This window comes from Trachemys scripta, chromosome 2 (assembly GCF_013100865.1).
Source record: "Trachemys scripta elegans isolate TJP31775 chromosome 2, CAS_Tse_1.0, whole genome shotgun sequence".
Classification (NCBI taxonomy): domain Eukaryota; kingdom Metazoa; phylum Chordata; order Testudines; family Emydidae; genus Trachemys; species Trachemys scripta.
Window position 1 is genome coordinate 62,354,388 of NC_048299.1, and position 22,907 is coordinate 62,377,294.

General features: G+C 41.0%; 1 protein-coding gene across 1 annotated transcript in view; it reads left to right on the forward strand.

Moving 5' to 3' along the window:
* CHN2 (chimerin 2) overlaps positions 1–22,907 on the forward strand; it is a gene marked incomplete at its 3' end in the record, with an annotated part of 196,252 nt that overhangs the window by 166,773 nt on the left and 6,572 nt on the right. The window contains 4 exon segments of the mRNA XM_034760711.1: positions 780–857; positions 11,060–11,144; positions 13,547–13,720; positions 15,629–15,706. Coding sequence (XP_034616602.1) covers positions 780–857; positions 11,060–11,144; positions 13,547–13,720; positions 15,629–15,706 — 415 coding nt within the window.

A 22,907-nucleotide genomic window follows, 5' to 3' on the forward strand; every position in this document is an offset into this window, starting at 1 on the left:
CCAACAAAATGCATGCCACAGAAATGCTATTAATCTTTGGAGTACTACTAGGTTTTTCACTTGCACAGGATATGAAAAAAGAGATTTTAGCCCTGCAAGATTAAACAATCATCAGGGTTTAAAGGGTTTAATCCATTGGTGTTCAGATCAGAATGGCTCATAAGTCTCCAGGTCTGAGTGTAATTGGATGCAGCATCAGAGCCATTTTTTTTTTTAAACATGCTACCAACTAGAAGTGATCTTTCCTTTGAAATTTGTTGTGGCATGAGGCCGTAAAGCTGTCTCCCTGCCTGTATTTCTTCAGTCTCTCGCTGGATACCATTGCTTGGGGGGAAGGGGGAGTTTTGTTCAGTACATGAATTCCGACTATTGTTTCAGGCACACGTCTGCCTTAAGAAATAGCACAAAACAGGCCGTTACTTATTCAGATGCAGAAGCTCCTTCCATCACACAAGACGGCCCATTCAAGTCACATGCCAGAGGTCTCCGCAGAATGGGCTGCAGCTGCTTCAAATCTGCTGTCTAACATTAGAAGCAGTTGGACAAACCTGAGTACAGTAAGCCTCCCAGCCTCAGAGGAAGACAGGGAAAAGATCTGGGATCCAAGCATTATGTTCTCTGAGGATCTGTGGCTTGAAAATGAGAAAAATTGTGCTGTTGTTCACAAGTCTAAGCGAGGAAGGAAACGTCAAGAGCTGCTGGCAGTGGCATTGGGGGTTAAGGCGGGAGTAAAGGGGGCACTATTATGGCAACCTCTGAAACTCTTTGCCTATTCACAGATCACCTCTTTGGTCAGAAGAGCAGCTTTAACTCAAAACGACAACCATTTCAACTATGAAAAAGCACACAATTTTAAGGTAAGAACAGCTTTGGAATGCTTCTGGTTTAAAGATTTGTTTGTTTTCCCTGTGTAAAGTTTTGCACTGAGATTATATATTTCCATGTAACTCTTTATGCCACATCCAAGAGGAGTATTTCAGAAAGTAGTTTTCTTCCTGTGTTAAGATCCATTGGTTGTATAATTCTTAACACATGTTGACAGGGCTATTTAATATGAATAACAATCCCTCTCTCTCAGAGCACAAGCAAAGTCAAGAATCTACTGGATCCTGCCAAATGACAGATTTATATTTGAGCTCCTTAGACCCAGTATTTTATTCGTTTCATGGAAATGATACTTCAGATTGGTCATCTTAATCTTAAAATGTGTCAGTTTTGATAATAAAAATCTGACTTCTGAAAATCTAGATTTTTATAGTGTGGTGGTGTTAGTGCCGTTTTAACAATACACATTTGTGCTATTTCTGTTTGCATGAAGTTATGAAAGCCCCAGTACCTACTAACAATAAAACAAAGTGCTGTGGTGGTATTGTCTGATATCTTTTGTTCATGCACCGTATGCCAAGGAAATGCTCTTGAAGTCCCACTGAGCTATTGGATATAGGCTTGTGCTTGCTTGTGAGACTAAAATGAATAGCTATACAAACTCAAGGATGCTTAAACAGATTGTCTTGTTGCTAGCTTATAGATACAAAATCAGATTCTTTTTTCAATCACAGCGTCTGGAATGCTGTGTGCGCTGGGGAAGTGACTCAGTCTTTGAAACTAAGCTCCCAGTCATCTTGCTCTAACATCTTTTGCCAGAAGGACTGAGTTAGTTCCAGAGTGTGCCAATCCCCAGTTATCATGGTCAGAGCTGTCAAAAAGTGGTTTGATGGTAATTGGGAGTGGATACAAAGTATCTGAGGGGAATGAAAAGGAGATAAACAAGAGAAGAGAGACATGCATTATACTTCCTTAATTCCTCTATTTTCTTAATGCTCCCTGGGGATGATAATCTAGGTCATTGTCAGAATAATTTGACTCATTATCAGAAATAGTATTTTATCATGGTGACTTCTGGACTTTTAATAAAAGGGAAATTAATGTTAATTAAAATTATTTAGCAAGTATGCTTTTCTCTTTGTTCATCTATTATGCTTTTCCCTTAAGAAATTAAATGTCTGTGCTGTGATTGGAATTTATCAATAATTTAGTATTCACGAGTAAAACTTTATATTCAACATTTTATACTCCTTGCCATTCCCCCTCCTTAACACAGCACCCACATAAAAGTAAATATTTATCTCACTCCTAAATACTGAAAGAAATAAGAGAAATATTCTATTCTTTTTTCTTGAATAAAGAATCTTTTATGCTTTCTGGTTTTAGCCTCATTATCATTTAAATATGAAAACTGTTTTAGGTTAACTAGAAATATTTTCTCATGACTGGGACTTTTTTCCTCTTTGACCTATACATTCTTTCCTTTCCTCTTCAAAATTCCCCTTGTTTTGGCTTTGATTTATAACTGGAAATGTGCCCAGCAACATTGGATTTTCACAATCTAGCTGTTATACACCCTTTATTACTTTCTGTTTGAAAAGAGTTAAGTTTAGCTGGTAAATCACATTATTTGTAAATATTTAAATGCATTGCTTGAAAACAAATTTTGGATAATTATGTTAATCTATAAACAAAATAGTAAGTCTGTCAAGCAATTAAAAAAATATTGTGATTAATTGTGCTGTTAAACAATAATAGAATAACATTTATTTAAATATTTTTTGATGTTTTCTACATTTTCAAATATATTAATTTCAATTACAATACAGAATACAAAGTGTTCAGTGCTCACTTTATATCTATTTTTGATTACAAATATTCACACTAAAAAACAAAAGAAATAATATTTTTCAATTCACCTAATACAAGTACTGTACTGCAATGTCTTTATTATGAAAGTTGAACTTACATATGTAGAATTATGTACAAAAAACTGCATTCAAAAATAAAACAATGTATAACTTTAGAGCCTACAAGTCCTCTGAGTCCTACTTCAGACAAACAAGTTTGGTTACAATTTGCAGGAGACAATGCTGCCCGTTTCTTGTTTACAATGTCACCTGAAAGTGAGAACACGCGTTAGCATGGCACTGTTGTAACTGGCGTCACAAAACATTTATGTGCCACATGTGTTAAAGATTAAGATGTGCCTTCCTGCTTCAACCACCATTCCAGAGGACATAGGCACCAACTTTCCCCGGCGCGGGTGGGTGCTCACACCCACGGCCCCACCCCAACTCCACCCTTTCCCCGCCCCCGCCCTGCCCCCATTCCAACCCCTTCCCCAAGGTCCCTGCCCCAACTCCGCCCCCTCCCTGCCCCATTGAACCCCTTCCCCAAATCCCCATCCCAGCCCTGCCTCTTCCCCGATCACGCTGCATTTCCCCCTCCTCCCTGCTCCCTCCCAGCCGCGTAAACAGCTGTTTCACGGCGCAAGCGCTAGGAGTTAGGGGGAAGAAGCGGGCACGCGGCATGCTCAGGGGCGAGGCGGAGGCAGAGGTGAGCTGGGCAGGCGGGGAGCTGCCAGTGGGTGCTGAGCACCCACCAATTTTTCCCCATGGGTGCTCCAAGCCTGGAATCAGCACCTATGCCAGAGGACATGAGTCCATGCTGATGATGTGTTCTGCTTGATAATGATCCAAAGCAGAACAGACCGATGCACACTCATTTTCATCAGATGCCACCAGCAGAAGGTTGATTTTGTTTTTTGGTGGTTCGGGTTCTGTAGTTTCTATATCTGAGTGTTGCTCTTTTAAGACTTTTGAAAGCATGCTCCACACCTCGTCCCTCTCAGATTTTGGACAGCACTTCAGATTCTTAAACCTTGGGTTGGGTGCTGTAGCTATCTTTAGGAATCTCACATTGGCACCTTCTTTGCATTTTGTCAAATGTGAAAGTGTTCTTAAAACAAACATGTACTGGGTCATCATCCAAGACTGCTATAACATGAAATATATGGCAGAATGCAGGTAGAACAGAACAGGAGACATACAATCCTGCCCCAAGGAGTTCAGTCACAAATTTAATTAATGCATTATTTTTTTAATGAGCATCATCAGCATGGAAGCATGTCCTCTGGAATGGTGGCCGACACATGAAGGGGCATACGAATGTTTAGCATATCTGGCACGTAAATACCTTGCAACACCAGCTACAAAAGTACCCTATGAACACCTGTTCTCACTTTCAGGTGAGACTGTAAATAAGAAGCAGGCACCAGTATATCCCATAAATGTAAACAAACTTGTTTATCTTAGCGATCGGCTGAACAAGAAGTAGGACTGAGTGGACTTATAGGCTCTAAAGTTTTACATTGTTTTGTTTCTGAGTGCAGTTATGTAACAAAAATAATCAACATTTGTAAGTTACGCTTTCACGATAAAGAGATTGCACTACAGTGCTTGTATGAGGTGACTTGAAAAATACAATTTCTTTTCTCAATTTTACAGTGCAAATATTTGAAATCAAAAATAATAATATAAAGTGAGCACTGTACACTTTGTATTGTGTGTTGTAACAGAAATCAATATATTTGAAAATGTAGAAAACATCCAAAAATATGTAATAAATTTCAATTGGTATTCTATCGTATAACAGTGCAATTAATCATGATTAATTTTTGTAATCGTGATTAATTTTTTTGAATTAATCGCGTGAATTAACTGAAATTAATCGACAGCCCTACAAAATATGAATTTTAAGAAAGAAACATTTTTAAAATAAAATGTAACCTAGAAAGCTAGGTCACTCTGAAGTGTTACATTTACTTAACAACACAATTATTACCCACCGCTCAAAAATCTACAGTCTTCTATAGGATGATACTAAGATGCACATAGTGGCTAAAAAAAATCGTGAACAATGTGCTAATAATGGAATATTTAAATTAAACAGTCAACCACTTTAAGTTTTAAATCTGTTGACACGTTCATAAAAAAGTTTAGTAGTACAAAGAAGAGAAAATTGTTGGAGGGTTTTTGAAACTTAAGTCCTAGTTGTCATAGACATGTACACAATACTAATATGGGGCTGTGGAACCTAAGTAAAATATAATGGGCTATTTCATAGGGATGCAAAGAGGTGTTTTGCCCTTTTTTATTTTACTGAACACTTAAAATGTATTGTACTATATCTTCTGCTGTATATGGACAGGGATTTCATGACAGAGTCCCTCAGAATGTTTGGCATGCGTTATTGTCAATAAATGCACACTAAAAAAATCTTTACCTTGGCACATTTGAACCTCTTGGGATGATGAGTCTTTTTAAAAAAAAAAAAAAAAAAAAAAGGCTACATATTTGGTATAACTGATTGAGACATTGTGTAACAAAGTAAAGGGAAAGAAAGGGAAAAAGCAGAAAAAAGAGATGGGTACAAACTTCAGAGCCAGATCTAGACCGCCTTGTGCCCTTTTAAAAAGGCACACCTGAGACACTGCTGTGGATCCATCTTTTCTGATTTTGACTCTTCGTCTCCCAAAGTTCAAGGTGTTCAAGCCAAATAATTAACTAAAAGGATCTAGGATGTGTTTTGCATGTTTAATACCCATTTTGAATTTTAAATCGCTATATGGGGGGGGTTGGTATAAAAGTTACAGCCTGTCGTGCACTTTGTATTTAAATAATATTGTGAGGAAGATCATGCCAGATGCTAGTGGAGATATGTGTATGTATAGTGGTGGAGGGAGTGGAAAAGAGCAAAACCAGACTTTCTGTCTTTGCCCCATCAAAGTAACTGCACAAGCAAGGGGATCACTCCTTCTTAGTGGCCTTGGAGAGGCACAATTGACCCTGCACAGGCTGGGGAAAATTTAGAACCAAGACCCTGCCCTCCTACTCATAGGCCAGCAAAACTGGCCTGCTGTGGTGAGCATGCTGCACTATACAGAAGGATGGTTTAGTATGCACATCCTTCCTTTGCTCCCTGCAGCTCCTCAAGGGATCGCAGGCACAATCTCTTCCAGAACTTGCCCTGGAGCAGTGCAGCTTTGTATTGCCACAGTGTGGAGCAGTATAAAAAGCAGACCATCTAACCCTGTGTTAGGGCAAACTGTTGAAGTCCTTCCCATGACCATTCTTTTTGGTCCTAAATTATGATAGCAAACGTCCTATATTTTTTGGAAATGGCTGAACAGTTCACATTGTATCAGACTAGTGTTCAGAAACTGAAATTAAAAATGGAGTAGATTCATTAGCTGACACATCTGGGAGTGGAGAGGACTTATATAGCAGTAAAGAAAGTAAGTCCTTGAGGCCAGGTCTTGATGGACAAAAAGGTGCTTTCTTCAATTGTATTAGCTCATTTGAGTTAGCTTAACATAACTGGAAAGTTCCCTTAACTCTCATTGAGGTCCTGATCCTGCAAACACTCATACAAGTGGTTAATTTCACTACCTTGAGTAGTCCCATTAATTTCAACAGCACTACTCATGGTAGAAAAGTTAAGCAGGTACGTAAATATTTGCAGAATCGAAGCCTCAGGGCATGGCTACACTGGAGTTGGAGGTGTAACTTCCAATTTGGGTAGACATATGGATGCTAGTTTTGATCAAGCTAGCATGTTAAAAATTGAAGTGTCTCTGCAGCAGCATGAATAGCAGGAGTGCAATCCTACCCTGAAACTTGGGTACGTATTTGAGCAACTAGCCCATCTTGCTGCCCATAGCACCATGGCTATACTGCTATATTTAGCACACTAGCTCATTCAAAGCTAGTGCACGTATGTCTACGCAAGCTGGAAATTACACCTCCAGCTCCACTATACTCTAAAGACACAGACTAGCACCTTTTAGAATGTTTCCACTCCTTGTGATATAGACTCAGGAGGGAGTTAACTCAAATGAGCTAACATAACTGAAGAAAACGTATGTTTTGTCCATTGAGACGTGGCCTGAGTTAGTCGAGTCACAGCAAACGTGGAATGGCATATACTCTAGAGTTACTTTTACAAAACAAGATCTCACTTTTTATAACAGAAATTAACATAGGACCAGATTCTGCCCTCACTTCTTATTATTAGACTACACAGTCTTCTGCATTTCCCATTACCACAGATTTCAAGTGGTATCGTGCCTGATTCTACATTGATAGTAATGTTTGTTGAACCCTGTGCCAGCACAGAGTTCCAGGAACATCAATGGGGACCAAAGGAGATGCCTCGGGACAACAGCATGGAAGCAATGGTAGTAGAGAGGTGAAAGTAAAGGAAACAGAGAAGAGCATCACTAATGAAGACAAAATGTAATATGTGTGTGTGAGAGAGAGAGGATTAATATGAAGAAGAAACTACTTTTCAGTGAAAGCACTGGAGAGAGAGAATAATACAAAGAAAGGAGATATAAATACGGAAAATGAAAGGAGATGGCATGGAGATGAATAGAGAGACAGTGGGAGAGGGGAAAAGAAGAAACTAAAGAAGGGAATAAGAGGAAAACACATTTTTAGACTAACATTTTGTTGAACTATCTCACAGACAACTCATATCTCTGGACAGTAAGTTTGGAGCAAAGGGATGGCATTTTGAGCACTTACGCAATATTAATACTACTGAGTCCCCTGCATTCTACAGCTAAATAATGGTGGGAAAAGACAAGAAAAAAGTTTACCAGAATGTACATCAGACCCCTTCATTATTGGGGTGAATAGGGGATATTGACCCCAAAACCTCAGCTAACATCGAGAATTGTCCCTTGCTGTTTCTTTTTAAAGGTTGGCAGTATGCGAGGACACCAGCACAAGCAGCTCAACACTAAGTCAACAGTCCAAAAATTTGAAAGGGGGCGGGAGGACTCAAAAAGTTATCTTGATGATTCTTCAAAAAGCCTATGCCCAATTCAGTAGATAGTGTTGTGATCATAGGGATGTGGGTACAAGACAAAAAATATCATCCTATCTCAAAATACTATGACTGCCTCGGAACCCTTGCACAGTATAAAATAGCTCCGGGATCAGTTCTGCAGTCATTTCTTAGGCAAAACTCTCATTTACTGTGACCAAAGTCTTACTTTCAGCATCTGCCTTAAGAGTCAGTCTGAGCTGAAGTGTTATTTTTAAGAATACAGACCCTTCTTTTTTATTGACATTGAAAGTAATGGTCAGCCAAACTGAAGACACAGTTCAGATATGTATCTTAAATTATATTACTGCTTATCCAAATTTCATGAAATTTCATCTAGAAACCTCAAAAGATCATGCTTTTTACTTGTGAGACAGCAGTATTTCTCTGTTTCAGCTGGACCAGAAATGCTGCAAGACCAGCCTTTCTCATGTAATTTCAGCCAAAACATGGAGATGTGAAAGTAACATGAAATAAATAAATTTAACTGAAATTTTGGGGCATCAAAATCAATGGTAGATGAGGGTGCTCAGCAACTCTCAGGTTTGGGTCCTCACTGAAAATAATAATGACCACTTCCCATTTGTGCAAGAGATACTGAGAATCTAAAGTTTAGCGATATCCCTCAAACAATTTCACGCTTGTAGTTAAATGTAAGTGCAGACCCACACATTACATAGTTACACATCTAAAATTGGTAGCATTGCAGTCATAAATAATTGTGTCTGCAATTTTGTACCTACAACATTATGCTGGAGGCCACATTTTAAAATTTAAGCCTAAAACTCCAAGGGCAAGATTCTCAGCTGATGTAAATCAGTGTCAATGAAGCTATGCTATTTGCACCAGCTGGGGATCTAGCTTTAAATGCATGTTAACTGATCCCTGTAAGACAACCTATGAATTGAACAAGAAGTGATTGAAATGCATACATAATAATTTGAGTTGGTCAAATGTTCCAGTTTAAGCATTTTAGTACAAAAGAGATGGAAAAATTAGCATTGCTTTAAGCTAAATAGTGATTGCTTTACAGCTGCAATTAGTTACATAATTATTGACTACATGGATAATTAGGAGTAATTTGTTGTCAAGCTATGCTAAGTGAAAATGTAGTTTTTAATCATCAAACTAGAAAGATAGTAAGATATTTAAAAATACTTCATTTTGCAAAGGAATAGCAATGTTGTTATCAATTAATACAAACTCGTTTCAGAAAAAAGTAAAGTGAAACAGGAAAATGGGGGAAAAAGCATTAGTTTGGTTTATTAATTAATACATGTTTTCCAACACAAATGGATGGAAATATTTGAGTATGTTTGTAGCTGTTAATAGAATCATAGAATATCAGGGTTGGAAGGGACCTCAGGAGGTCATCTAGTCCAATCCCCTGCTCAAAGCAGGACCAATTCCCAATAAAACAAGTTCTGTTACCACTGAACTTGAGAGCAAATGGTGCAATACCTTGACGCCTTTAGTTACACAAGGGATTGATTTTTAGGGTGACCAGACAGCAAATGTGAAAAATCGGGACGGGGGTGGAGGGTAATAAGAGCCTATATAAGAAAAAGACCCAAAAATCAGGACTGTCCGTGTAAAATCGGGACATCTGGTCACCCTGATTGATTTGGCCAAGACAGTTAGTAAAATCTATAACGTATGTTGTATTTTTGTGCAATTTTGTTTGGTATTATTTTCAGACAAATACCTCTGATTTCATAATAACATGACAAATATTTTCATTGCATGAGCTGTGATTTCCTGATGCAATACACTAATGCAAAATGCAATAATGCTGTAAGTGGTGCTGTAGACATAGCAGGGCCATGATATTAGCAAGCTGTCTGTTTGCTTGAAAATTGTGTATTGTTTATTTGGAAAAGGGCAATAACTGCACTTTTCCCATCTAAATATACTTTATTAAAAATTAAAGTAAGAAACTTTTTCCCCAGCCAGTAGTGACCTTTCAACAAAGTACCCAGGGGATTTAAAAAAAAAAAAAAGAAAAAGAAAGAAAGAAAGTAAAGGGTTAGTCAACAGAGAGGAAGCATTAGCAGCCTCAGTGTGCACAATTTATATTTTGTTAAATAAAGTCTCTAGGCAGATCTAGCCCATGCTGTGTCCATTTACACAGGACTATACTTGACTATTTACCATGTTGTTCAATGAAAATTAAGTGCACACTGTACCAGACCAATTGCAAAGGGCTCGAAAGGTGCCAGTGTTAATTTTGTACTAGATAGCCATATTTTAAATAACAAAAAGATCCCCCATTATACGTTCTTTAAAATGCAGTTGGTGAAGCGTTTTGTGCAAAAGGCAGCTGAGGAAACTGTGTTCTGTCTGCTCTTTTCATGCCACTTTCCCCTTATTGTACTGATATGTGGATTGTAGTAAAATGAGACTGAGTGTGACTTTATTGAATAAGGATCTATTTTGTTTGTTCGTTTTGTTTTTTGGTCTATGTGAGATCAGTTTAGTTATTGAGGTGGTTTGGTAGGGGGAGTAGTTTGCTTATGACTGTAATTGATTCAGTCGTGCAAAAGCAGATGATTGCCCAACTTTTGGCTAGAATGTCTACGCAAATTGTTCATTACTCCTTTTGATTCCCTTGGCTTTTGCTTTATTATTCTTTTTTTTAAATGGTGCAAATGCCCACATGACGGAGCCATGCCATAATCCTATTGTACGAATACCTATGCGATATTCAAAATATTAGAACTTTGAAGCTGCATGGGGGGGCAAATTTTGCCCTCAGTACCCTAGTCAAGACCCCCTGACATCAATAATAGTTGTGAAAGCGTATTGGAAAGCAGAATTTGGCCACAGCATGAGAGCGGAGAGAATTCAGTGGAAGAAAATATCTCCATCTCTTTCCAATGGTCTGTTGCAGAGTGGGTGAATCTCTGAAGCTTTCTGATTTTATTTTAGCTAGTCCAGTAAAAGGAATGACTACAACTCCTTGGATTATTTGTTTTATTTTTGTCTATTTTGATAGTGGACTAAACCCAGTTACCACTTCTGCATCTGCACTGAACTAAATGTAGGTGACACAAAAGATACACATCAACTGGCACAAAAAAAATGTTTTAAAAGTAATTTGTTTCTATGCCATACAGTATCCAGTTCTGTGTTATGATAGGCCTATTGTGAGATAAGAGACCATAAAGATCAAAGCACATTTATTTTCCCAGGATTTATTTCATACAGACTTTGGAAAGACGTGTGTACTGTATGCTGAAGACTTACTCCTACTGAGTCCTTTGTTGTTTATCTCTTTTACTTGTTCCATCTGTCAGACCATCTGCCTCTTGATGACCCCATTTTTTTGATTGTATTACAGGTCTACACATTCCGAGGTCCACACTGGTGTGAATACTGTGCCAATTTCATGTGGGGGCTCATCGCTCAGGGAGTCAGGTGTTCAGGTAGCTTTACACATTTAATTTATCTTGGTTCTTTCTTCTGAAAAATAAAAGGGTAAGCTCCGTGAGGGAGGAATGGGGGACAGTTTCATAAAATGTAACAAGAAATTGCTATCTAATTAGTCCAAGGGCTGAATTTGCTGTAGTTTAGCCCTTTTCAAGAAGTGCTGAGCACTAGGTACATATTTTAACAACAACCAATAAGGAATGGGAGTTGCACAGAAATCAGGATCCAGTCACAGTGTTAGCAAGGGAGAATAAGGGGGAAGAGGGAGGGAGATCTTTCCACTTTTTATATCTGAAGAACAGAGAAATTAGCAGCACCAGTTTTTGTTTTTGTTTTAAACTTACCCTGCTTGTTTCTGGACTCCTGTAGGGCCTTACAAGAATATGTAAACATATTGGGAAGAAGATGGTGCTATATTTTCCTTTGGAAACTTGATCCTTTTTTTTCTAAACAAAGGACTTAGAAATATTGTCCTGTTTATTTTTCCTGCTTAGTTGGCTTAGAAGTAGAGGCATCTCTCCATGGACATCTTTATAACAGTATGTTGGCAATGTGTATGCCCCAGTATTTTGGTTTAGGTTTTTCATCAGCATCCTGTAAATCATCTTTCTTATGGTAGTGCCAGGTTTTGGTTTATATGTTTTTACATCTTAAGAAACAAGATCTGAAGATGGCACAAAGCCAGCCTCAGCTAGACTTCATAATTCATCTTTTTGCCACTCACTCTTGAAAAATGTCCTCCTCTGGGGAAAGATGATCACCTTTGACCAATAAAAATACCATATGTTGCTACAAACCTCAAAATATCCTTCCTCGTGGAAAAGAAAAAATGTTACCCTCATTTCCAAAAGAATTAATTTTCTGGTTTTTCTTTTACTTTGTTAACCTTTTAATAGGTTTTAAATTTTATTTTTTTCCATTTGTTTGCTACATTGCTACAATAAACCAAGAACCATTACTCCATGATTTTGTTTGATGCAGGAATGGAAAAAAATGTTGATGCATCACATGCAAATTTTGGTAACTACATTCTGCTAATCGAAATTCTCCTTCCACTTTCAGTTGAAGATAGCGCTCCCTCTCACTTCCTGTCCTAACCTTATGGGAGTTACAGTGCACCGATTAACAGCAGCCACTTGCAACCCCACATCAGACTGTATCTGAGGGGTGGGTGAAGTGACGCCACATAAAATTTGTATAGCAATTTGAGGGTCCTTTAAGATAAAAGTTGATTTATAAATTTAAAGTATCAATACATGCATGGCCCACTTATTGTACTTTACTACTTCATCTTCTCTACCTACAGATGGGTCAGAGGCAAGACAAAGAGTATAAAAATGAAATAAAAAAAGGAAAATGAATAACCATTACTGATCAGACTATTTAATCCTCAGTGTAAATGGGTAAAAATTGACCGTGTGGATCTAATGAATATTGTTGGATTTGTTCCCCTAATTTAAAATATCTAACCTATGAAAAGGCTTATTTATTTAGTATGAAGCTTAATACTTTCCCGCATTAAATTACCAACATTTAACTCTAAGTAGACAAACAAGTTTTTTTTAACCTCAGATGAAATGTTTTGCAAGAACATTGAAAACAATAAAGGGAGTATCCTAAATGCAGCTGGCCAGATTTACTTAGATTTCACTGAACAATAATGCATTATGCAGTAGTTTCTGTCTGAAGAGACCAAATAAACTAAACTGATTCCATTAAACTTATAGAAGGTTTGATTTTTTTTTTGTGACAATTTGATTTTGTTTGATTGACATTTTATGGAACGTAATATTGAGATGTGTTTCAAGTAGTTCAGAGAGTTGTTTAAAATTTTAGTAGTTCAGCCAGTAATCAATATGCAAAAGGTATATTTGCCTTACCAGTAACAATTTCAGGAATGTTAAGGAGGAGAATGATTATAGCATAAGGGCCTTGGTTAATAACAAGCACACTTTTGCTTTGCTCCTCTACACACACTATCAGTGAGAAGCAGAACTGGAAATGCTTTGCAGTAGAAAGCAAACTTCTGTGAAAAGTACATTGGAGTGTAGTCCTTGTTCCTGACCCTGTTTTTTTCCTAACACGCTTTGGGGCTGATGCAAGATAATCGTCTTCTGGGCTCTTCTCACTAACTTTTTTCAGCGATCCTCCATCCTCTTCACAATCTCAGCATTGCAGTGACCCTCTCTTCCGGGTGTTGGATGTTACCAAGTCCTGTCAATGTTATTGAGTGAGTCAGCCACAGGAGTCACTAGAGAGCGATGTGAAGTGGTTTTGTGTTTGTTCTGGTTTTGTCTGAGGGGTGAGGGTTTTCCTGTTTGTTTGTATAAGCTCATGAAACCATTATTAGCAAAACCTATCAATGGAAGCGTTAATTCTGGCAAAACTTTATTCACAGACTGTGGGTTGAACGTACACAAACAGTGTTCCAAATATGTGCCCAATGACTGTCAACCAGACCTCAAGAGGATCAAGAGAGTCTACTGCTGTGACCTCACTACACTAGTGAAGGCCCACAACACACAGAGACCCATGGTTGTGGATATATGCATTCGAGAAATAGAAGCAAGAGGTTTGCATGATTTTTTTTGTTTGACTAGAGTGGAATGTCACTAGATCTATAATATTACATTAATTGTGATCAAGGAGCAGCAGATACACACAAAAATTAAATCAACTTTGAATTGCATGTTAAGTTGGGAGAAAAAATAGGCCCAAGTAAATGGAAGAGTGGACAGGAGTAGTTTTTTTAGTAAAAATTCTATTGTTTTGCATTGGCTAGTAAAGTCCAGTTCTGTCATTTCCAAATGCAAATTATTTAAATTGCTTTTTAAAAAATATATTAGATAGCTCTTCTAGAATGAAAACTATTCATGTCATACTTTTTAAAAGGGCAAACTTTAAACTCATTTATGTGTCTTTTCACTTGGTTCATTTACCTTTGGCACATATATTTACAATATTTTCATTTCAAAGCAATCAGTTTAATTCCGTGAAAGTTATGAATAGTTTTAATTTTAAACTATTTCAGAACATCATATGTGAGAGAACACAAAAGAAAGGAAATGGCTCATACAAAACGTGAAAGAGGAGTGCAACATTTTGTGACCTGTGGCAAGCCTCTCTTCTAGTGAAATTCACATTACATTCTGTTTCTGACTGATGAATGACATAGCCAAGCAACATGTCACAGCCAAAAAGCCAGCTTGTGATTTGTCTTTTACTGCACTGACATGCATTCCACATTTACAAATTACAATAACACCAAGTACAAAATGATTACAAGCTAATGATCATGTATATGTTATTGGTGGCTTGCATGTGAGTTGTGCCACCTGATAAGCCATGTTTTTTTAATTTTTGACATGATTGTAATCTGCATGGTAACACACTGCTGCCAGACATGGAGATTTCAAATCAGTGTAGGGAATTTAGCCACACATCTTCCATTAAAATTAATAGAAGATCTGCAGCTAAATCCTCTGTACTACTCTGCAAATCTCAGCCAGGATTATATCATCACTGCAAGAACAAATGGAGAGAGAGGATGGGTTTGAGAGAGAACAGTTTTACTGAAACATAAGTATGTATGATAGCAAAGGACACATTAGAAAGCTATATTGCATTTGATATATAAATATTCTTTCTTTTACAAATGTCAATTAAGACTAAATTGGTTGTCCTCTTTCATTATCAATACCTTAACAGCTGTAAGAACTTTAAAAATCCCTCCTGTTGGGATATTGGTTTTGGTCATGATACAGGCTCAGTAGCTAAGAAAGGCTAGTGTCTGTTTGTTGGGTGATCATCGTCACAATAAGGAACCAGTGAGTTAAAACAACTAACAGCCATGTAAGCCACTTTGACTAGTTGTATATGCTGTCTTGGACCACGCTTCTTTCCTGTAGGGATGGGAACAGTGCAAGAAGATTTGTGGAGGCTAGCAGCAAACAGATCTCCAGCCAGGCAAACAGTGGGAGGGATTTGTTGTGCGAAAGAACAGTGCATGCTGCACGTACCAGTTAAGATTGACAGCAAAATCAGAGAGCAAAAAGGGTCACAAGAAGGTAGCGTTAATTGCTGGCATCACTATAGGTAATTAAGAACACAGACATAGGGAAGGCAGAATTTAAAGCTATAGTAATTACAGACCAAAAAAAAAGAGACCAAATAAGAAGTGATCACACCATGAGCTGCCAGTATAGGCAAATTGCAGTATTTTGTAGCTGATATTGTGTATTCCCTACCAAACTAATAAAACCAGAAAATGTAACCAACTTGTAGTCTTTAAAAATTACCTTAATTCTTCTTTAAAATATTCAGAAGTTTAACATTAAAATTATTGCTCGTGTCACATTTCATATATGGGATTATTAACATAACATAAAATAACTGTGACTAGATTTGACAAGATTGAATATTTGTTGATATATATCTGTTGATAGCAGAAATAAAGCTAAATCAGATGTTTACCTTGCAGGTTTAAAGTCAGAGGGCCTTTACAGAGTCTCGGGGTTCACTGAACACATTGAAGATGTCAAAATGGCTTTTGATCGAGGTACAGTGTGTTTTAATATTAGATGGGTTTTCAGCTGAACTTTTGGTTTAAAGAAACACTGTTCTCAATGATATCTGGGTGCTCAAATACCATGGAGAGGAAACTGGTCTATAAGCAGAAGCCCAAAATGTTACCTATCTTTTTTTCTGATGTTATTATTTTTTACTTTATTATTTTTCACTTTTCACATGAATAAAATCATATTTCATAGTTGGAATAAAGTAGATAAACACACAACAAATAAATGTAGCTAGGGAGGTGAAAGGTTCAGATGACTGGTAATGGGCTAGAGCAGGGGTCAGCAACCTTTCAGAAGTGGCGTGCCGAGTCTTCATTTATTCACTCTAATTTAAGATTTCGCGTGCCAGTAATACATTTTAACATTTTTAGACGGTCTCTTTCTAGAAGGCTATAATATATAACTAAACTATTGTTGTATGTAAAGTAAATAAGGTTTTAAAAATGTTTAAGCTTCATTTAAAATTAAATTAAAATGCCCCCCGGTCAGGTGGCCAGGACCCAGGCAGCGTGAGTGCCGCCGAAAATCAGCTTACGTGCTGACTTCGGCACGCGTGCCATAGGTTGCCTACTCCTGGGCTAAAGCCTTTCACCTCTAGGCAGGGGCGGCTCTAGGCACCAGCAAAGCAAGCACGTGCTTGGGGCAGCCCATTTGCAGGCGCGGCAGGGATCCAGCATGGGAGCTGAGAATCAACAGGGGGCCCTGGGAGCTGTAGTTCCTTGGTTAGCTCCCTGCCTATAGAGCCAGCCCTGGAGCAGGGAAAGAACTACATTTCCCAGCATTCCCTTGGCCACTACCAACAGGAAAGGGGGAGGGAGTGAGGTAGCTGAGACCTCATGCTGCAGCCTGCTATGAATGGAGAGCTGCACTGTGAGTAAGGATTCCGTATTTTAACATTCAAAAAATAGGACACTCCACGGGGAGGGAGGGTAGCCCCACCCTGCCCCCATCCACTCCCTCTGACTGCCCCCCACAGAAACCCCAACCCATCCAACCCCCTNCCTCAAGAGTTAACTCGACGTTAATGTAGCCAGGGGTGGCTCTAGGCACCAGCAAAGCAAACACGTGCTTGGGGCAGCCCATTGGCAGGGATCCAGCATGGGAGCTGAGAACCAACAGGGGGCCCTGGGAACTGTAGTTCCTTGGTTAGCTCCCTGCCTATAGAGCCAGCCCTGGAGCAGGGAAAGAACTACATTTCCCAGTATTCCCTTGGCCACTACCAACAGGAAAGAGGGGGAGGGAGTGAGGAAGCTGAGACCTCATGCTGTAGCCTGCTGTGAATGGAGAGCTTTGCTGAGAGTAGGGATTCCATATTTTAACATTCAAAAAATAGGACACTCCACGGGGAGGGAGGGTAGCCCCACCCTGCCCCCATCCACTCCCTCTGACTGCCCCCCACCCAAAGCCCCCCCCATCCCACCCCCTCCCCCCCCTCCCCCCTGCCCCCCCCCCCCCCAACGTCTGCCCCATCCAACCCCCCTTGCTCCCTGCCCCTTGACTGCCCCTCCCGGAACCCCCTACCCCTTCTCCAACCCCCACCCCCTTACCGTGCCACTCAGACCAGCGTGTCTGGCTTCGCGCAGCGCCAGACACGCTACTTCATACATGCTGGCGTGCTCCTCCCCCCCAGCGCCTGCCTTCCAGATTTGAACCCCTCAAAATTCAGGAGTGCTCAAGCTTAGTTTGGGCAGCTGTTACTTCATTTCTCCCAAATCAAATATACTGATCCATTGTAACTTGCTGTAGAAAAAGTAGGATAAAATTGAGCAAGAAATGCTTCCCAGTGGTTTTTAGGACTGGAATTGCTATTTTCAACAGCCATTGCCTTTTTGTTTGTTTGTTTGTTTAAAAGGAAGACAGTGATATTGCATTGGCAAATTCCCCATAGAAAGAAAGAGTGGAACAAAAGAATAATAAAGGCACTTCAACTTTTCCTCATTTATGTAGGACAGTCTTATAATATGCATCCAGATATCCTCCAATCACACAAGCTGAAAATTGTTCCGTTTTACTGCAGTTCTGTAACCATATGGGAACCAATCCTGTCTGTGTTCTGTGCACATCTAAAATTCCTGCTGAATGACCTGCCCTGGGAGCGAGTTACCAGTGACCCAGGGCTGCGGCGGAAGGAGGGTGCAGGTGGTGGGGGGGCTGAGCCCAGGGCTGGGGCGGCAGGAGGTGTTGGGGGGCAATGGTGGGAGGGTAGGGGGAACCCAGAGCTGGGGCAGCAGAGTGTGTGTGTGTTTGTGGGGGAGAGCCCAGGGCTGGGGCGGCAGGGGGGATGCGGTTGAGGGGGTGAGAGCCCAGGGCTGGGGAGGCAGGGGGGTGCAGGTCAGGGGGTGAGAGCCCAGGGCTGGGCAGGTACGGGGTGCGGGTGGTGGAGAAGAGCCCAGGGCTGGGGCGGCAGGGGGTGCGGCGAGGAGCCCAGGGCTGGGATGGGGGACAGCCAACATTTTTTTTGCTTGGGGCGGCAAAAAACCTAGAGCCGGCCCTGGCTCTAGGTCACCACTTCAGACAGGGACATTCCTGAATGTCTGGAAGGCATCTAGCACATAGTGGATGCTACAATAATAAATAATAATAAACAATAATGATCTTTGTCCAGGAAGGTAGACTGCAGTTGTCATTGTGCTGAATGTTATACTCTGTGCTAAAATGGTCAAAGTGCAGTCATCTTAATAGGCAAGCGGATTTACATCATATACGGGAATTCACAACAAGGGTCCAAAAAACCTCTGCAAAATGTTTAGCTAATTTTATATAAAGAATGCTTTCTTAAAAACCCACAGGATTCTGCAAACCACATAGGCCCCACCACTTAGCTAACAGCACTGTGTCTGTCTGTATGTGTGTGTCATAGGGAGACAAGGTGGGTGAAGTAATATCTTTTTTTGGACCAACTTCTGTCGGTGAGAGAGACAAGCTTTTGAGCTTACACAGAGCTCTTCTTCAGTTCTTCAGCTCTGTGTAAGCTCGAAAGCTTGTCTCTCTCACCAATAGAAGTTGGTCTAATGAAAGATATTACCTCACCCACCTTGTGCCTCTAATATCCTGGGACCTACAACAACACTGCATACAATGTGTGTGTAATTCACAGGCTACTTCTGTGTTTGCATGCTTCCCTGGGTACTTGTCTGTGTACTGAATTGCACATGTATCCCATACCTGTGCTGAGTGTTCACATATGCTGAATGGGGAACAGGTACACGCTGTGCACAGGGCATATACCTGTGTTCACACTGCCTCTTTTTTGTCTGCCACAGTAGTGCTAACGTTTCAGGGACAGTAACCCAGAGTCCTGTGCATCACAGGAGACACTCCGGGAACCGCCTTGCTACGTGTTGCTGGTACTGTACTCCGCCTTCACACATTTGGCAATGGCAGCTCCCTCTCGCTTCTACCAAACTGTGTTGGAGACATGGAGATGTGGTTCTGCTCTTCCTCACGGGACAAATGTTCCTGCAGTGCAGTACTGGATACTGGACAGAATCAACCCACACAAATTTGAGTCAGCAAAGACAGCTTATTGAGTGGGGGGAGAGGGGGATGAAATCCAGTAGGATCCCAAGAAACAGGTGTGTTGAGTGCTGGAAGTGCAATGGTATGCCCATGGGAGGGCTACCACGTCTGGTCCTGGAGAACTGTCATGGTGTGGTGGGATCACTTTGTTTTGGAAAGCTGGGCTGATTATTAGTGGCTGCAGCACTTCAGAATGAGGAGGCAGACCTTCATGGAATTGCACAAGAAGCTTGCACCAACTCTCCAATGCCAAATCACTTGATTTCGGAAACCCATACCCCAGTGCAAAAGTGGGTGGATATCACCCTTTGGAAGCTGGTAACACCTGACAGCTACAGGTCAGTTGCAGACCAATTCAGGCTTGGGAAGTCAGCTGTCGAGGCAGTGGTTGTACAGGTTTGCCAGGGTATCAACACTGTGATCTACCCATGACTGGTTGACAGAGCCAAAATCCCTGAAATGGTAGGGGGGTTTTCAGAGGGTGGGGTTCCCAAACTGTGCAGGAGCATCAATGGAACACATATCCCAATACTTTGCCCACCCAAAGGGGCCAGTGACTACATGAACCACAAAGGTCACTATTCACTGGTTCTCCAAAGCTTAGTGGACTACAAGGGTCAATTCGTGCGCGACCGCTGGGCACATAGGAAAGGTCCATGACACCAATGTGCTTAGAAGGTCAGGGCTGTACCACAGAGGGGAAGAAAAGACTTTATTCTCCTGAAACTATATGATTCTATATGGTATTTCTGTGCTGACATTTTTTCTGGGGACCCCACAAACTCACTCCTACCTGTGGCTCATGGAACGTTAATCTGACATCACCAACCCCAGAAAAAGAAAGTTCACCTACAGACTCGGTAGCTGCAGGATAGTGGTGGTGGCATGCACCTTTGGGTGCCTGAAAGCCCCTTGGTGATGCCTGCAGACCTGTCCGGCTAGCTTTGTGGCCAGCACATTTCAGTTTATCGTGGCATGCTGTGCCTTGCACAATGTGTGTGAGGCTAAGGGGGAATACTTCCGCAGCAAGTGGGCACAGGACAGATCTGTTGTTCAAAGCCTGTATAGGCAGCCAGATCCTTCCTGTGTGCACAGCTCCTGGTTCCCGGCGAGCCAGGGAAATTAGCAATGCTGTGTGCTCATACATCATGGAACACTGGGGAGCCAGAAGGCTCTGACAAGGGATGTTAATGTGACCCTCTGGTGTGGCTGGAAAAGCTCAACAGACCATTGCCATATACTTACATTGTGAGATACCTCAGTGGGTTTCAGTCCCCTGCAGTTCATGTTACTGTACTAACTGAAAGCAAACAACTGAGGAACAGCCCTTAAGGTTAATACCTTGGGCCGTAGTTTTGTGAGGTGAGCTTTAATGCAATTTAAAGGCATCATTGAGCAACGTGTTTGTTATATGTTAACTGCTGCATTTGGGGTTGCTGTATGGGGTGTACTTAAGCATTGTTAATGTTATTTTTAAAAAGTTCTGCAATATTTAGGGAGGGAATTCACACATTCCTTGCACAAAAAATGTTTTCCTATCAGCTGTTTGCATGAGTACTCCCATGATTTCTAGTGGTAACTATTTGGTCTGGGTAGGGGTCTTAAATGCACTGCTCAGTGTCCTATATTTTCACTGCTAATTTATTTTTATTTCTTTTGTCTGTGTTATCAATTATAACAAAGCCATAAAGACGTCTCAGGTGACTCCTCTTCTGTTTTTTATTCTGGCGCTTTTGGACAGTGACAGTTGTTTCACAGTTTACTTCACTGTAATGAACCCTGATTGTTTTGTTTCTTTGTTCAACATTAGGAAATTCATGGCCGGTGGGGGCCAGGGGCGCAGGAGGGACAGAATTCATTGCATTGCTTTGGCCCCACACTTGTAGAAATCACAGGCAAGTGCTGTGAATCCTGCTGACTCCTCCCTAATGTGTGGAAAACTTGTTGACCATACTCAGAAAGCAAGGTGCACACACAAGTGATGTGAATAGTAACTTTTATGGACAAACATAGAGCTAAAACAGTTCGTAACAAAATCAAATACACAACAACAGGTCAGATTCCCTCGAAGGTGGTCAAACTTTAATTGTTTCAAATATGTCTCCTCGCCCTTCCCCTCTCCCTGACAAGGGAGGAATGGCTTCAAAATATTGGAGGGTGAGGGTAGAGGGGGACAAATGGAGATGTCTTCAGTGTGGGATTTGGGGACTGTACACAAGCTGGTCTACCGGAACTGGATCAGGCTCATCGTTCCCCTCCTGAATGCTCTGGAGGTTCCCCTCTCAAGGGGTTTCAGGTGCCTGCGGAGGATGTTGTGCCAGGCATCGAGCATGTTCCTTCCTGTCAGGGGTGATGGTGGGATTCACTGCCTTAGCAGCAGCCTGGCAGGCCACTGGAGGAGGACTAGGAGAAGGAGGGGCTGCTGTTTGTTCATGCAGGGGAGCAGGTGCTACAGCGGTAGGTAGGGCCTAGAAGCATGCCACCAGCGACTGGACTATGGATTTTCTGAGTGCATGATCCTGTTCCCTCTGCACATATTCCCATTGCCTGTGCAATTCTCCATTTTCAGGAAAGCCTTAACTATGCCTAAGAGCCCAATCCTTCCTTGCTCTAAGAAACTTGAACTGCTCATGACTTCCATCTATGCTAATGAACAGGTCTTTCTGTGTCTTTCTCTGCGAGCTCTGTGGTGCCACTTCTGCTTTTCCACTGGAATGGCTTCTTTGTTGGCATCGGAACGTCCTGCCAAGTCAAAGACAAGAGTAACATTGTATTGCATTTTTCCTTGGAAAGTAACTAAATCCCCCCACATCATGCAATTGTGCTATGGAAGCCACAACACTGATACATTTTAGAATCCTGGAATGCAGCTGTTACAACCCCCTTCCTTCAGACTACTTTTGCAGCCCATTAGGAAGGAGCTGAGATTAAAAAAAATAGTAAGATGCCTGCAGTACTGTTGTTAAAGTGTTATAAAGTTTACAGTGCATGGATGGACCGCTTGAGGTGGCGTTTGGTTCCTTCAAGGTTAATGTTACCAAGTCACCTTTCTGTTCTTTAAAGGCTGGCCATCACTTGGAGAACACAGCAGTTTTTAAGAGACTGGAATGGAAAAGAGTAGTGGCTTTCCAGTCCTGTGGAGGACACCTGGCCACCTATGCCAGAGAGATGTTTCTGATAATGGTGACCCATCTACGTATTACTGAGTGGTGGGGTTTAGTGAGCTACAAAGTTGGACCAAGCACATTTGCCCTGCTATTAAACATGAAGAACCATCTTGAATTTCTGCTACACCAAAAATTTGCTGAATTATGCTTACAGGACTGGGTGGCAATTCAAGAGAAAATGGACTGTATTCTATGCTAGCAGATGGAGTTGCCATGGAAGAGGAACAGAGACCCACAGAAAACATCCACCCACCCCTTAATTGCCTCTGCATCACAAGAAAGTCCAGCCCCTGTGTCTAGTGAACAGCATTGAAAGGGACAGAGAAACAGAGAGTGACTCCAGAAGTGTATTTTCTTCCCTAAACTTTTGGATTAACACCACAAGTCAATCACCTCTCTGCTGCTAAGGGTCCTGGCATTTGTGCAACCACTGGAGTGGATGCTTCATTCACCCTTGCTTCTCCTGGCTTCTGCAGAGCGGCTCAGCATGGGGAGA